At 43.7% G+C, this 18,058-nt stretch overlaps 1 protein-coding gene across 2 annotated transcripts in view; it reads right to left on the reverse strand.

Moving 5' to 3' along the window:
• OSBPL5 (oxysterol binding protein like 5) overlaps nt 1-4,946 on the reverse strand; it is a 130,419-nt gene extending 125,473 nt beyond the window's left edge. The window contains exon 1 of one of the 2 annotated variants that reach the window (XM_083588402.1): nt 4,429-4,946. In XM_083588402.1, coding sequence (XP_083444528.1) covers nt 4,429-4,455 — 27 coding nt within the window. In that variant the 5' untranslated portion in view covers nt 4,456-4,946. Of the gene's footprint in view, nt 1-4,315 lie in introns of both variants that reach the window. The other variant, XM_083588403.1, reaches the window with a different exon arrangement.
• Nucleotides 4,947-18,058: the final 13,112 nt, after the last annotated feature.

An 18,058-nucleotide genomic window follows, 5' to 3' on the forward strand; every position in this document is an offset into this window, starting at 1 on the left:
TAGTTAGCAACTTATATTTTATTGGGTCAACTTCCAAGAAGTTGTGCATTCCCATCAACTGAATACACTGGACAAGCAAGAGACAGAGAGAAAGATTCCCTTGCTTTATCTCCCCATCTTTCTTAACTTTAAAAAAAATGCAATTTCTTTGGAGGGGAGGCCTCATGTATATTGTTGCAAACTGCTATGGAGGCTCTTTAGAAGCCAAAAAAGGTAAGACAGAAATGTTTCTATACATAAATAACTTCTCTGTGTTTGTGTACTGTGGATCTATCGCCCTCCTCTTCCATCTCTAAGCCTTTAAAAAAAACAACCCACAGGTGGTAAAAGTATTTGAAACTGTATTTTTAGGGCCTGTTACACGGCAAGTAATGAGGCAGTTCATGTACCAAGAGTGACACCTTAGATATGCTGCCTGTAGGGTTGTCATCCCTTTGCTTGCTCATTTTCTTGGTTAATTTCAGATCACAGCAAAGCGGACTGTTAATTACAAACGCTGCTTATCTTCCTGAGGTGCCAATCACAGTCTGGTTCATACCCATTTCATTTTCCCAAGGTGAAAGAGAAAGCAAACGGCCAGCTATCCAGGAGCCTTTCCTTGACTCACTTTAATCCTGTAAATAAATCCAAGTCTGAGGTGGCTTGTTCTCTCTGAGAAGGATGTGTGTGTGTCATGTTTTAATAATAATAATAATAATAATAATAATAATAATAATAATAATAATTGTCAGAGCTGCCCGAGGTCCCAGCTCACAAAGGACCAACGCCGCTTCGTTGTTAAGTAAGGAAGTCTTTATTGAAGTTCAGTTTCACTTCCAGAGCCGCAGCGTGCAGCTCTACGTCTCAAACTTCAGACCGCTGATGCTCCGTCTGAGTCTCCTCCCCCCAGACACCAGTTTAAGACTCTAGCCTTCCTCCACCTTTTCCTCTGCTCTTTCCGCCTCTGGTTCCGCCTGTCCATCGGGGTCTCGCCCTTTCTAGACTCTTCTGACGCTGAATCCCCTGAGCCTCCCCCTCCCTCCGGCGGGCTTTAGGAGCTGGTTCCCAATCCAGGTCTCCTGCTGTCCCTCGCGCCTGTACATTTGAACTTGGCGCGCGCGCCCAGCCAGCAACTTTCCTCCTGACCATTTCACTGCTGCTGTCACTGCTTCCCCCTTCGGGGAGGCTAGCTGCAACTGACCTCCCCTCCGTTCCCCCACTCTCCGATGGAGGCGTGGTCAGCCCTGACTCATCTTCTCTCCCCGCTGGAGGAGACGCTGGTCCTGACACATGTGACTCCTCCCCCCCCACTACGCTCTGGTGGGGAAACTGGTCCTGATCCCCCGCTGCTGCTTTGGGGTTCCCCGCTGGCTCCTTGTTTCTGGTGCGTCCCCCCTGGGACCCCCCTTGCCCTGACCATCGGTGCCCCCTTCTGGGAATCTTCTGATTCGCTGGAGAAGCTCATGGAATCTCTCAGGTCACTGTCATACTCCCCTACGCTACCCTCGGATTCTTCCCCTTCGCTCTCCATTTCCTCTCTCCCCTGTGCTCTTGCTCCCGAGCCCCTGACAATAATAATAATAATTTATTATTTATACCCCGCCCATCTGGCTGGACTTCCCCAGCCACTCTGGGCAACTTCCAACAAAATATTAAAATACAGTAATCCATCAAACATTAAAAGCTTCGCTAAACAGGGCTGCCTTCAGATGTCTTCTAAAAGTCAGGTAGTTTTTTATTTCCTTGACATCTGGAGGGAGGGCTTTCCACAGGGTGGGTGCCACTACCGAGAAGGCCCTCTGCCTGGTTCCCTGTAACTTGGCGTCTCGCAGCAAGGGAACCGCCAGAAGGCCCTCAGCGCTGGACCTCAGTGTCCGGGTAGAACGATGGGGGTGGAGACGCTCCTCCAGTTATGGATGTTATGGATGGGAGACGACCAGCTCAAAAGTATCAGGGTACCCAAGGCAGATGATGAAAGTGGGTTCCAAATGCAAGGATTCATCTTCCTCGTTCTTTACTGCTCTCAACCAGCAGTCCAGACAAAGACTCAACAAGGCATCTTACCTTTCAAATGAATTCTGCTGAATTCAGGGAGTGATGCATGGTGGGCCACAAACAATCTTTGCCCAAGGTTATGCGCACTGGTAATATATATATGAGCGCTGACCTAGACACCCGTAATCCATGTGGATGTCAGGCTCTCATCACAGATCTGGTCCAAAACTTTTCTTTCCACCCTCAGAACACCGTTGCTCCTCTACTGCATTGCTATAGTTGACAGACATGCCACTAGAGCAGTTGTTTCCAGAGCCTCATTTTTGGGGTACCCAATTCTGAACCCCTTCTGTACAGAAGATGGCAGAGCATGGAGAGCAGAAGGCCTTGCTTGAGCACTCCTCTCTTTCACAGGCAATTACTGATTTCGGCAAGGTGCTTTAAGATAAGATCAGCCAAGAGCATTTGAGAAAGTGTAACTGCATTGCCACCTTTGCTATACAAGAGAGGCGAAGAACCCTTTTTTCTATCACAGATCGTATTCCCTTGAGGAATCTGTCAGTGGTCACATGCTGGCAAGGGGCCAAGCCAAGTCAGAGCAAAGCTGGGCAGGGACCCACCCCTTCTCTCTCTCCCTCTCTCTCTCTCTCTCTCTCTCTCTCTCTCTCTCTCTAATTTCATAACCTTTTTATTGGGAGGTATCCAAGTATCAAGGATGAGCAGTCTGTGAAGCATACAGTTGGATCCCCTCCCCCTGGTAAATGCCACACTGAAACTTGGTTCACCTGCCAGGCTGCTTAAATCATGTCCTAAAAAAACACAACTGCCAACAACTATTAGGTCTGGCTAAGTCTACCACTGGCTCGGTTATGAATCTTAATTGCTCAGTTGTTAGGCAAAGACCTGACTTCTCCTGACATTCCATCACTTCCCCGGTAAATCCCAAACTGTAAAAAAATGCGCTTAAAAATAGCAACATGCTCTGCCTATGTTGGCCCCGAACAGCCCACGTATAAAGCATTAGTAACATTTGGCCTCAGATCTGAAAGATGTTTTCATTATTTTCCTCGGGTTGCATTCCAAGATCTCCCAATTTATATTCACTCTGTATTTCAAGGCACTGAGGAGGTTTATTTTTACTGCACCATGACATGAAATAACTGGAGGGGAGGAAGGGGGAGAAACTTGTATTTTAAAAATAACCAAAAGGGTCACCACTTTCCAAAGACAGAGCCTAACAATACATGTAACAAATTCACTTTAAATACAAAGGTATTAGAACAACAAACAGGCCTCTCCGGCTGCTTTCTTAATATAAGCCACCACTGCACAATAACTTCAAGAAAATCAAATTTGATGTGACGGCACAGAGAACGAATAAGGATGCAAAGCATAGCAAAGAAAATTAAAACTAAATCCCTTGTTGCTGTGTAATTATGTTTTTTTTTAATTAGTTTATTTTTAACCCACTGAATAAACAAATAGGCCTTATGTAGCTGAATTGCCTCCAGCATTTTTCAAACTGTAATTCTGCAAGACCTCAGATACAATATGTATCTGACAGATTTGCAAACATGCTGCTGAAGAATCTTTCAAACACAAACAAACAAACAAACCTGTTATTGCCATTACCTTTAGCTACATATGCAGCTGACAAGGCTACTTGATGCAGGAATGGGCATCGGGGAGGCAGCATTTTAAGCATCTGAAAACCATGAGATTCCCTGCACTTTAAGAATGGGACTCTTCTTGTTCCATTCACGGAGGACAGAACACATGGTGGCTGCTACACAGCGAGTGTCTCCGGGTTCTCGATTACATGGCCACCGTTGTCCTCTTAGGGATTTTTGTGAACTGAAACATTTTTGGTGCACTTTGTCTCCCTCTTTTTTTTAATAAAAAAATCAAATCTCCTAAAATGATCTGAACATGCGTGCCCGTTTTCTAATTTGAGAGGACCTTTTAGTAAATCGCACTAATAACGGGGGTGGGGGGGTGGGGAGTGGGGGTTTCGGGTGTCACCTCTTTAAAACGGGGAATCCCCGTATGTAACGCTAAAATACCGGCTGAAACCTTCGCTCCATTAAGGGCGATGCTGTTGTTTTTAGGAGGAAAATAAATCCATCCCTCATCTGTCGTCCCACGAGCGATGCAAAACGCCGGGTTGCGCCCGTCTCCCCACCACCCAGCCCAGCCATTGTGCGCCAGGAGAGGGCTCGATTCCTCCGCCAGGAGAGGCTGAAGACGCGCCACCTTCCCCCGCCGCACACATCCACACACTCGGGCGCGCACGTTGCTGGGCAAACCGAAAACATGTCGTCGCCCTGCTTCTTCGCCTTACCTCCTCCTCAGCGCGCAGACAGCAGCAGCCCGAGAGCCCCCTCGCCCCAATTCCTGCCGGCGAGCCGAACAGCAGCGCGCGCCCCGCGTCGCCAAGAAGCAGCTCCTCCTCACCATAGTCAAAAGTTCCCCGGGAAGCATCGCCCCGGCGCGTCGCTCATGGTCGCCTTCTTCCACAACGCGACCGCGTCCCCGAAGCTGCCGTGGGCTCGAGGCCGCCTCCTCCTCCTCCTCCCGCGCCGCCAAGTGTCACTTTCCCCAAACCGCTGCCATGCGCCGCGCTGCCCGGGGAGGAGGTGGTGCCCCTGGCGCGCACTCGCCGCGCCCGCCTCTCTCTTGCTCCGCCGCTTTCTGGCGCCCTCGCAGCCAAGAGCCCTCGAGGGCCCGGAGCGCGGCAGCCAGCCTCGCCAAGCGTCCCTCCTGGGTCCCGGTTTCCAGGGCCGGCGGCAGGCAGGCAGGCAGGCAACAAAGCAACAGATCCGGGGAGGGCGGAGGGAGAAAGAAAAGCTTTGCCACTCCAAAGCAGGACAGCTGTTTCACCGAGTCTCTGCAGCAGGAAATGCCACAAGACTTATATCCAACCACATCAGGAAGAGAGAGCGAGAGAGACAGAGAGACACAGAGAGAAAGAGGGGTGGGGTGGCGTATAAAATCCGGGAAGGATTAATTCAGTTCGGGATCGGATTTGGTTTGTAGTTTGTGTGTGCGAGCGCCCGCGCGTGTTCGACGTCTTCCTGGTTTTGCTGGCTAATACAAGAGGCAACAGGGGAGAGAGGACACAGTGCCAGAGTGAAGCGACGTTTAGCCGGGAGTAGCACAGAACGTCTCCATATACTGAAGGATTGTGATTATTATTATTATTGTTATTGTTATTATTATTACTACTACTACTATTACCAGGGATTGCCCCTCCCCCAGAATTTGTGGCTCTCTTTCTGTTTCTCTTTCAGATGCTTTCAACAGAGCAGAAAATAGGAGAGCAGACTTGGGCAGCCAAAGAGCCTGCTACCCCCTGCTGGACGGCCAGCGTCCAAATACTGGCCTTCAATTAAAATGATGAAACCACGGAGGGGAAATGAAGGCGGCGTAAGCAGAAAGCTCAATCACAAGGGGAAGCAGCAGGGGAGAGAATAATCCTGTTGTTGGCGATATATCACTGTCTTCTTCTTTTTAAGTGTTTTCAAAGGTGGCACAAGATGAAGCTGTTCTCAGATCTAGTCCTGGACAGTGCTTGGATGGAAAGTTAACTGAAGACCATACTTAATCCACTCTGAGCAACGTGCAAGAAGCGTGGGATAGAAATGCAACATATTGCATACGTGTGCAAATCCCTTTGCTAGATTTGTGTGTTTGTTTAGTCGTTTAGTCGTGTCTGACTCTTTTTGACCCCATGGACCAGAGCACGCCAGGCACTCCTGTCTTCCACTGCCTCCCGCAGTTTGGTCAGACTCATGCTGGTAGCTTCGAGAACACTATCCAACCATCTTGTCCTCTGTCGTCCCAACATTTTTCCCAACATCAGGGTCTTTTCCAGGGAGTCTTCTCTTCTCAGGAGGTGGCCAAAATATTGGAGTCTCAGATTTGTGTAGTTGTCACTTTTTGCGTGTGTCACCTCATGGTTCTCTGAATGCCTTTAACAGCAGTTTAAATGGAACAAACTAACCAACAGAGCTTCACAGTATTGATAGGAGCATTATGCCCGGCCAACACTCACGTATAATTTCTCTGGGAAAAGGATATTTGTAATGAGCTTCTCCCAATGAAAAGGTCCATCTGCTTTGAGACCCTGGAGGACGAGTTGGTGTCCAGATTAATTTTCTTTAGGCCCCTTTGTTTAAACTGCATTATAGCTAGACATGGCTATATATACATGACAAATGCATTTTAGTTATTTAAAAAGTGACAAATGCCTGCTTCCTGTTCTTGGGATCTGATGTCAGAACTTTAATGCACTCTGGAGACCAAAGGCATCACACCTGTATTCACGTATTTTCTGCCACCTGTAAATCATAACAGCAGTGCTGGCATCCACTACATGGACGGGGTGTGGGGATGTGTGCATTGGCTTTGTGGCAGTCCACTAATCTGTAGGCTAAGATGCAAATCAATTGGTCACAGTCGTTTCTACTCTATCTCTGGAATTGGCTCCAATTTAGCAACATCCTGTCTAGTGAAGCAACCAGGAGCAGGGTGGGCAGATAGATGGAATGGACTTTCCCCCTGCCCCAGGACTCATCACCAGTAGCAATAGTCAAGCAAGACCAAATAGTAAAGTTCTCTGCACCCGCTGGATGGTTCTGCCTGAAATTTGGCAGACTTAATCTACAGTGGAGGGACTCATTTGCCTACAAATTCCATACACTTGTGCTAAAAGGAGAAAGAAGTTATAGCTGTTTTTAGATCCCCCACTATAGGGAATGGGGATGAAACAGAGCTTCAGATTTAACAGATCAGATTTGGACCTCAATGACAAAGAACAGATCTGAAACAGATTAGGCTGCTTCCAAACGCCGGAGATAAAAATACAAGGTGAGTCTTGTGGCTGCTACAGACCCATAGCACTCTCTCTCTCTCTGGGATTTTGTTCTCTTGGTGCTTGTCCCTCTCTCCTACACCCTGTCAGATAATACACTCTTGGCTGCACACCTTGCCTCCCCCTCTTCCCCCTGGTCTGTTGTTTTTTCTGTTGTTGCACTCATTCTCATTGCCTCCATTCAACCCTGCAAGATCTGGAAATGAGGTTGCGCAGAAATTCTCGGACTCAATCTATTTATTTACATATGTATTTTCCCCATTCTTCAACTATAAAAGATTTCCCACAGCAGCTAACAATTAAAGCCATCTATGTAAAACCACATTCCTTAAAACAATTCACCAACAGAACATTATATACCTGGTACCAAAAAGATAACAGAGTGGGTAGCTGATGAGCCTCTCTGGGGAAGGAATTCCAACAAAGGGCCACTGCTACCAAAATAATCCCAAACTAGGGTCAGCACTTACCTAGAGATGGGCCTCAAAAGATGGTCCAGGCAGTTGCATGTGGAAAGAAGTCAAACAGGAGGTTCCCTGGTCCTAAGCCTTGATTCTCCCACCTGCTACATGATAATGGGCTTGCAGACCAGGCAGGGGTCTCCCAGACTTCCAGACAAATTGTCCCTTTACATCCACACATGCTTGAGCCCTATCCCATGCTAAAGTAAATATAATTTTCTGGGAGGCAGTTATAAAAATAAACTGCATCAAACCATTGTTTTACTTTTTGATAATTTCTGGACAGAAGAGCCAACGTTCTTAACCAGTCGCCACTCAGAAATAAATATCTTCTTTCTATGACTTTTAAAATCTCATTATATATGTGGCTCATATTGGTCACACTATTCCCAAATGGTCAGGAGTAAATGCATACTTTAAAAATGCAGTTTGTTTTCAAACTGTATCCTACATATTAATACTATCAAAAAATACTAACAGGATTCCCATAAGTTATAACCTGACACTAACAGGCCAATCTTATGCATGCTTACTCAGGAGTATGAAGGAGGAGAAACTTGGTAGGTTCAGATTGTGAACAATACACAATCCAAAGCACAGCTATCCTTCTAAATTTGCACTCATCTGAATTTTGTGTTGAAGTTTTCCAACCAAACAATGAGCACAAAAATACATAAATTGCGGGAAAGCATGCATATAATGCATGTATTAGTGGGGGGGGGGGAATCGGCTTGCAAAAGCATGCATATCAGGCAAAATTGCATACAAAATGTGTATATTCGGAGAAATGCACACTTAAGTGCTAATGAACTTTCATGAGGATTTTAAAAACAAATTGCAAACTGATTGAGAAATGTGCAGAAGTCAATTTAAGACTGGGGGAAAAACAGAAATTGAGAGACACCAAAATTGACAGATGTGTTGATCTGCTTCCAGACTGTTGCTATTTTTGGCTGGAATTTAATCACAAACCTGCTTCTTCAAAATATGAGATTTTTAATGATTAGGAAAGTAACAGGAAAAGTGTGGTATAACACTTGGTGTGATGCAGTGTCTCTTAACCTCCCCACAAACAAATTGGAAAGAATGCTCAGTAATAAACATGTCATCTGCAAGTACCCTAAGTCTAATTGAGCTCAATGGGGCTTACTCCCAACTAGGTTACTGGGTGTAGGATTACAACATAAGGTAGCCCCATAAGGTAGTCCAACTTGACTAAGTTGTTTTGCCTTCTGCAAATTTTAATTTTTAGCTCTGCAATTTCAGTCTAAGCACTAGGCAAACTTATTTGAAGGAGATCACTGTTGTAAATTAGTTGTGACTTTCCCCTCTCCTGGAATAAGCAGCAATCATATATGTCATATTAAAGGATGAAGAGAAAAGCCAGGTATGACTGCAGAAAATAATAAGACTGTGTAAAAGTAATCAAATGATGAATCATGTGAAAAAGGGATCAAAGGACTTCAATACCAGACTTGTATCAGTATAACTGCAACCACAACTCTATTGATTAAACAATCTATTGGTAGTCACTTAATTAAAATATTTTGCAATAGGTTTCGCGGCTGTTCATGCAGTGAAAAGTATAATAGTTCAATAAATCAAGTGGATTACAAATACAGCAGCCTCCCAGCTAACCCCCCCCCCCATGCAACAGTTCTTAATGGAACAAAACCTTGTATTTCTACCTTTAAATGTTTTCGGATGAACTTATTGGCTAAAACGCTTAAAGGCATCCTTCAAGCAAAGTGGATGTTTTGTAAAAGGTATGGATACGTGCCTCTTCCGAGCTCACAAGCAAAGTGAAATCTGACCTTCCTTGTTGGTTTATTTTAGCGTCCAGAAAACATATAGTGGTATCTTGGTCTCTTAATTGCGAACTTGCTGCAGCTCTCAGGTGTCAAGGGAAGGAGGAAAAAAGCCACAAACAACCTTCCAGTGTCCCCAGAGAGAGCAGTTGACATAAGCCAGCTCCCTGAGGAGATGTAGCAGTTTTTGTCTGCTTAAGACAAAGGCAGCAGTTAAAAAGTATGGCTTAAAATAGGTCATACAAGCCACACAGAATTGAACAAACAAGTAGAAGCCAAGGCTTCACACACACACACACACACACACACACACCCATATATTTAAAGCACAGGGCTTCCCCCAAGGATTCCTGAGGACTGTAGTTTACCCCTCACAGTGTTATGGTTTCTAGCACACTTGACAATGGTCCCCGGGATTCTTTTGGGGAAGTGTATGGTCTGCACACAGCCTTACAGGGGATACAACATCAAAGAACAGCACAGCTGCCCATCTCCAATCTTGAAAATAAACACAATGCTTTTCTACCCAACTTCAGGTGTTATGCGCCAAGTTTTTATTCAACATGTGGGAGTCAGTGATGACAAGTGTGCCGGCTCTGCCGCCATCACCATTCCTGCGATCTTCCAACTTATAGAAGAAGGTGCTCTTTAGTGGAAGAACCTTTTATATCCATGACGGTTCACCACAGCTTTTAGAACCTTCTAGAACACACAGGGAGCCGCCACGGATACAAAAGACTCCTTTGCTGCAGAAATTTGCCTTCCTGTGTTGAACCAAAGGCGAACTGCATGAGACATTGATGGACTTTATGGACTATAACAATATTATTATGATGGGAGGCATGAATGGAGTGGTGTCTACGAATATGGAGGCTAAATGGCCAAAATATTGGGAAATTTTGGAACAAGAAGGTGACAGATTGAAACTGCAGAGTTTTGAAAAATTAAAAGACAAAGTGCGAGATTGGCTTCATTATTATCAAATAAGAGAGGCCTATAATTTGGATAGGAAAATTGGCTTCCAGGTGGGTAAATCAAAATTGGAAACAGAACTGTTAGAACCAAAAACTAAGATTTTGTCAAAGATGTATAACTTGCTGTTGAAATGGAACACGCAGGATGAAACGGTCAAATCAGCAATGATTAAATGGGCGCAGGATTTAGGTCATAATATTATGTTTGCTGACTGGGAACAGTTGTGGACCACCGGTACGAAATTCACGGCATGTATTGCCTTAAAGGAGAATATTATGAAAATGATTTATAGGTGGTACATGACCCCAGTCAAGCTTGCAAAAATTTATCACCTGCCTGACAATAAATGTTGGAAATGTAAAGAAGCGGAGGGAACATTCTTTCACCTTTGGTGGACATGCCCAAGAGTTAAGGCTTACTGGGAAATGATATATAATGAACTCAAGAAAGTATTTAAAAGTACCTTTCCTAAGAAACCAGAGGCCTTTCTCTTGGGCATAGTTGGCCAATGGGTGCCAAAGAAAGATAGAACATTCTTTATGTATGCAACAACAGCAGCAAGAATACTCTTAGCCAAATACTGGAAGACACAAGATCTACCCACCGTGGAGGAATGGCAGACGCAAGTGATAGACTACATGGAGATGGCTGAAATGACTGGCAGAATCCGTGACCAGGGAGAAGACCTGATGGAACAGGACTGGAAAAAGTTTAAGGACTATTTACAAAAATACTGTAAAATCTTTGAGTGTTAATAGGATGTGGGAAGTGAAGGTAACAGAGTTTGTGTGACTTTGGTTAATTGTGTATGAAAAGAAGAACGTAAAAAAAAAAGGATAGGGGCCTATGAACAGAACATTATTATGTCATATTATATAAGATGAGGTATGGACTAAAATAAATGGAAAATGGGGACATAATAATTAGAATATAAAATTAAGTATGGTTTAAACAAGGTTTTGAACTTGCTGAATTTGATTGGAATAAAGTGGAACACAAAAAAGGGGGATGCGAGGAGGTCAAGACAGAGGGGCATGGAACTTTATAAATCTAAGAAAGTGGGTATTTTTTTTTCTTCTTTTCTATTTTCTTTTTTTTTTGTCATATATTGTTGTTGTTTTTTTTTAGCTTTATGTATGGAAATGATATATTTTGAAATGATGAATTCTTTGTTTTGTAAAACCTTAATAAATATTTATTTAAAAAAAACAACAAAGGCGAACTGTTGCGGGAGCTTTGCTAATGCCATCTTGATAGTCAAGATAACCTCAGAAGTAATTGGTAATTGTTGTAGTAATGAGCTCATATATGTTTACATTCATTTGCTTTGATAAAAGCTAATTGGCCTGCTTTGATGCTATCCTTATCTGTGGGCTTGGGGGGTTGGGCTCTGAGCCCAGAAAAGGGAGCTAACTATCTAAGATTTGGGTATTTGCCACCAATGATGCCCTCATCTCATCAGGTGGAGAGATGGGAAGTCCTGGTCAAACTGACATGCTGCTTTGTGTATAAAGAATGTATGACTGACTGCTTTGGTGTGGACAAGCCATCTCCTTGCTGCGGTGTCCGTCCCATGTCTGCAAAGGCTAGGAGACCTGGCAGGTTGCTTTGCTGTAAGTTCACACCCATCTTTAATACAACACAAGAACCGATCACTCTGGCGTGATGGAACAGACACAGGAAGAACCACCTTTGAAACAGGCCAGAAACAGACTGAGCCATCCATCCCTACTCAAGGGTGTCTTTCCCTAGCAGGAACCAAAGTAGATGATAAAGGTTCAGCATGGTACACTTACCCCTAGTATTTGGTATCTTATTGCAATGAAACTAAGACCTAATTACATTTGACAGTACAGTACCTTTATACTGAATTACTAATCAAATTATGCCTTGTGTCCCTTTCCTAAATCTCCTAAATAGCAACACCCTTTATGCAGGTAGGCATATTCATTCTGATTTTCCATGCACATCATAACTTTTTGATTTATGAACTTGGAACTGTCACCCAGGAGATGTGTGGCGCGTGTGCGTACACACCCCCCGGCGAAAGAATGAGATAGTAGATGGTATGCCAATAGCACTATAATAACAATGAATCATACAATACAGGGTGGAAGTGCTTCCAAATCATTATTAGATATATTTGTTCATATATATATTACAACTTACTTTATTATTATTTAGGCACAAAGCCAAATCATCCATAGTAGAGTATGACACCTTTCGCATCTTTTATGCTCAGCCCATAAATCTTCTGCCTTCTTTTGGGATCAAGTTAAGTATCTGCTTGACTATTATAATTAATCTTCAGCCTGCCAGAATACTGCTGTCCTGGCTCATGAGCAGAACAGTTGCCAATGGGAATTGGAAGCACTCAAGAAGACAAAACTTTAAATATTAGTCATTCCTGCCTAGGCTGAAGGGCAATGGTGGCCCATCTGTGCAGGAGAAGGGGGATTTCTGTGTTATTATTCATTTTGACTCCCCCCCCCCAACAAACAGCTGTGCATATGACTGAGCAAAGCCTCTGCCACAATTTCTATGAAGAAACTTATATATATATAACCCCTTCATGTGCATTGTCACCAGCACAGCAAGAATTAATATATTCCAATCCACTCCTTTACTAATTTTGGAGGAAGGTCCCATTCTCCCATTTTCTAAGACCTGGTGTGGTGAAGTGGCTGCGAACAGAGAAATCCTCAACCCAAATCTCACATCTGCCATGAACTCAGTTTCATCTGAGGTGCTCTTTCATAATATGGGAATAATACTACTGACTGAAGTATTAGGCCAAGGATTAATACAAAAATGATGTTGCAAGGATTATTGAGGCAACGCACGTGAAGTGCCAAGCACACACTCCAATGTGTTATAATCAAATCCAGCATTTTGTGTGGCATATGCCATGAACCTCCCCCTTGAAACTCAAATGTACAGCATTAACTTCAGTAGAATTGCATTATATTTCTTATCATATAATTATTAGCGCATTTGTTTTGGAAACATGCTTTTTTTTAGAAACAAGTTGGCTGCGAGTACTTGGGAACAAAAAAATACTTTGTATGAAGCAAATACATAATAAATACAGGGGCAACAGGGTTTCTTTAAGCAGGATTGACTTAGCAACACATCTTTTCTTAGGGTTGCCATCTTTTCAAAAAGTGAAAATCCAGGCAGAAAAGTTGTTGAGCTTCTTCGGGCAAAGTTGCTGAGCTTTTAGAACAACTTAAAACAAGACATAACAAAATTACATTTGCAAACTGGGATTTTCATCAGGAGCTATATTTTTCACCCCACAAGGCAAAATTTGTGCATACTTTGGAAAATTGCTTCTTTGAAGTGCAAGCCGCTTTATTTATGAAGTGCAGGCTGCTTTATTCTATTTCAGCTCAGCTTCCTTTAGTAGAACTTGACCGCAGAGAAGATGTATCAATAATGCTTGAAGAATAGGGCCTGAGAGCAGCTATTTTCTTTTATGATTATGTGTGTTAGTAGGGTTCTGCACCAAATGGCCATCTTATTTGTGAGTGATTTAAAAAAACTTTTTAAAAAGGTTTTGAAGGTTCTGCCACAAGAACTGCTGAAGCAAAAAATAGGGAAAAAAGGATGAACTTTTGAATCTGGTGCACATAACCTAAGAATAGTGGCTGGTGTCTTTTGAACTACAGTGTTACACAATGGAAAATCATCATCATCACCATCTTTATGGTGGAGTGGGGATTTGAACATGGTTCACTCCAGCGCAGCACTAAATACTATCCCACCCTGGCTATCTCCAGGCACTTGATTCAGTGTCTTTAATATGAGACAATTTAAACTCTAAATGAGACAAAAGAGATACTCAAGCAATCAAAGTTCTCTGACTCAGAGACTTTTGATTTGGATCCAGAACTCCATATCCAAACCCGTATTTCCTTACATTATTCAGAGTTCATTATTTGTTGCTGCTGCTGCTGTTAGAACCAGTTTGGTCTAAGAATCATCGCAGAGCATACAGCAATTCTCTGAGGATGGTTAGCGCTGGTTATTTTTGGCATGCATGAATACATAGGAGCAGAATAATAAGTGCTGCTCCTCTCTTGGGGACTAGGGTGGCCAGTGTAAACACTTTTGTCCATTTCTTAGTAAACAGGCATTAATAAAGTCCCAGCTGCTGGACCCCTGCTGACCTTCACTGAATTTTAAGATGGCCACGGATCCTACTTTACAAAGGACGTTCCTCTGTTTGAACAGCTGTCAGGAGGCAGACCTTCCTTTGAAGGCACCCTCTGTTTGATCAGCAGTCCAGTCTAAGCCTGGTTGAAAGGTAAAGAACTGAAATAAGTTTTAAGCTTCTTGGCTTGGAACTGAGAAGAGATGTTTTATAGGCTTTGAAACATAGGAGTTGTGTATTTGTGTTGAAGAATAATAAAAACAGTTGAATGGTAGAGTGGAAGCAACCGCAAGAAGGGTCCCAGGATGGAATCTTCAACTCCAGCCCAATATAGTACAGTGGTACCTCAGGTTACATACGCTTCAGGTTACAGACTCCGCTAACCCAGAAATATTACCTCAGGTTAAGAACTTTGCTTCAGGATGAGAACAGAAATTGTGCTCCGGCGGCGTGGCAACAGCAGGAGGCCCCATTAGCTAAAGTGGTGCTTCAGGTTAAGATCAGTTTCAGATTAAGAACGGACCTCCGGAACGAATTAAGTACTTAACCTGAGGTACCACTGTAACGCCTTAGGCTGTTCTATACTTACCCATTTGTAACAAAAGGAGTAGGTTTTTTTCTCAATACAGAACTGTGCATGCTGATCCTCAACATACTGTATTAAGTCTGGATTCATTCTAGATACTTCCCGTTGTATTCAAAAGTTGTATTAGAAACAAGTTGTATTAGAAACAAGAACCTGGATTGAGGCTCTACTTGTTAGATCATGGGTAGGCAAACTAAGGCCCATGGGCCAGATCTGGCCCAATCGCCTTCTAAATCCGGCTCGTGGATGATCTGGGAATCAGCGTGTTTTTACATGAGTAGAATGTGTCCTTTTATTTAAAATGCATCTCTGGGTTATTTGTGGGGCATAGGAATTCGTTCATCCCCCCCCCCCCAAATATGGGCCAGTCCCCCACAAGGTCTGAGGGACAGTGGACTGGCCCTCTGTTGAAAAAGTTTGCTGACCCCTGTGTTAGATGAAGCGGGTTTTTTTAGAGTGCTTTCCTTGCTCAAAGTTACATGTGGTGTTCTTCTTTCCATAATTGTCTCTAAATCTTGGGATGGACTAATCTACGCTTAGGCCAGTGCATTCTGGAATCCTGGTCTGAATCAATGAATGCATGTGCCATAGACAGTACTCTGCCACCCACAAAGGAGGATGTGGTTACTTGATATGCATTTGAAAATCCTTCCCTTGATTAGGAGGCGGCAGAAATTTTTGCTTGAGGTGCTCAATCAAGCCCCCGCCCGCCGGGGGGGGGATTAGCCACTCCTGGTTCAGTTTTACATAAATGTTTTAAATAAGCAGACAAATGATATAAAGGTTGTGGTTAAATCCACCTCAATGCAGGTTGAAGTGTAACTTTGAACTTACAACACTTCGAATTGTACATTTGGAAAACAAATGAATAAACATATGGTGTCCATTTTTTTGCTTCTTCTGGGGGGAATGGCAGACCTGTTTGGAATTCACAGTCCTATACAGTGGTACCTCGGGTTAAGTACTTACCGGTAATTCGTTCCGTAGGTCCGTACTTAACCTGAAACTGTTTTTAACCTGAAGCACCACTTCAGCTAATGGGGCTTCCTGCTGCTGCCGCGCCGCTGGAGCACAATTTCTGTTCTCATCCTGAAGCAAAGTTCTTAACCTGAAGCACTATTTCTGGGTTAGCGGAGTCTGTAACCTGAAGCGTATGTAACCTGAAGCGTATGTAACCCAAGGTACCACTGTACATGTCTGCTCAAAAGTAGTAAGTCCCATGGGCTTTGAGAGAATCTTTTCCCAGGGAAGCAGGTATCGGGTTGCAGCCTTAACCAACTCCATTTGAAAACAGTTGCACAGCTTTTAAGGTGAGTACATTGTAAAAATAGGATCAAGGGGCATCTGTCAGAAAGTGACAACTTTGTACATACAGGAAGTGCAAAGGTGTTCCAAGGAAGTTTGTGTTTCCTTGTCAACAGTAACAGCTTCTGCTCTGTGGAGCTTAAAATGAAGCTGCAGACAAAGCAGTTTTCTAGGGTATGTTCTGAATTAAACAGCCACAAAGTTTATATTCACCTGAGATAAATTGTACAGCAGACATTTTTAGGGCAGGCAAATGTTTACTTCACACAGCATGACTTCCTTGTCTTTCAAACCAAAAATAGAGAAAGGGGAAAGGAGAGAGAAATGAGAGTGAATGAACTGTTTAAATTACATGTGTTCTTTCTGGGAAGCGTAAGACAGTTTGAAAACTTAATATAAAAATTATCTCCTTACCTTTAGAAGATATATATTTCCCCCTTTCTGATGGGTCCTAGCCCTGTGCCCTGAGAAACAGTTCTTGCTGCCCTCATCATGACAGAGTAGCCAAAGATGGTCCTAAGGAAGGATCAACTAGCAGCACCCAGGAACATAAACATTGTCCCATAGTTACTGGGGAGGGGAAAATGTGACTCTGTCAATGCTAATTTGGGGACAATATTGCGCCTCACACTGCAGAATGCCAAGAGTTGAGATTATATACTGTTCTTCCGTTTCTCTGAATTGCTTTTCACAGAATTCCCTTCAGATCTCTTGATATGCACAAAAGCTACGCCATGCTAAATTTGCTAGTCTTTAAGGTGCCACAAGACTCTTTGTCATTTCTGCAGCAGCAGACGAGCACGACTCCCCCTCTGGACACAGTTATGTAAGTGAGCAGAACAAAAGCCTTCCTATAGCTTTAGCAGCTGGCACAATGTACTTGAAGGGCATTCTGAAGAAACTTTTTTTTTCTTTACAAAAAAGAAGAAGAGAGAGACACCTACAAAACTGTTTTTTGTGGGGTTTTTTGTTTTTAAAGGTAGAAACTCAGTAAAGGGATGCTTATGTAATCCTGATTTGAAGTGGTTATTTCTTTCCCACCAGGAGGTTTCTTAAGGTTCTTTGGAACATTAGTTTAAGGACACATTCCAGCTGGGCTAAAAACCCTCAAGGAGGATGCAGAAAATGGAGGCGATGAAAGTGGATAGTGAGAGTCTTTGGCCTGGAGGGAGGCCTGAGGACCAGGAAGTGATGCCTGGGGGCGGGGCGGGGGGCTGCTTTTGTTTCCATCCCACAGTGAGGTTCCCTATGCCTGATATAAGCTTGTGTGTCAGAAATATGGAAGAGTTTACATTATCTTTCTCTGCAGTGAAACTCTCTGAATGAAACTGACCAAACTTCAGGTGAAATCTCTTTCATTTGTCTGCCTTACATAAGAAGAGAACCCTATGCTGCAAGAATGTAAAGGTAAAGGGTAAAGGGACCCCTGACCATTAGGTCCAGTTGCGAACAACTCTGGGGTTGCAGCACTCATCTCGCTTTACAGGCCAAGGGAGCCGGCGTACAGCTTCCGGGTCATGTGGCCAGCATGACTAAGCCACTTCTGGCGAACCAGAGCAGCACACGGAAACGCCGTTTACCTTCCCACCAGAACGGTACCTATTTATCTACTTGCACTTTGACGTGCTTTTGAACTGCTAGGTTGGCAAGAGCTGGGACCGAGCAACAGGAGCTCACCCCATCGCAGAGATTCGAACCGCTGACCTTTTGATCGGCAAGCCCTAGGCTCTGTGGTTTAGACCACAGCGCCACCTTTTTCAGGGCAGGAGCTTTTACTTTAATAAGCAAAGCCACTCTGATGAAGCATATTATTTCTTGTCACCATTTGGAGGGGACAGTGTGCCACTCATGATTTAGAGCACTAGGGATGGCAACTTTCTCTTGCTGTGCTTGTCATAGCACAGGACTAACTCACAAGGC

The sequence above is a fragment of the Podarcis filfolensis genome (assembly GCF_964270895.1).
Source record: "Podarcis filfolensis genome assembly, chromosome: 1".
NCBI lineage: Eukaryota > Metazoa > Chordata > Lepidosauria > Squamata > Lacertidae > Podarcis > Podarcis filfolensis.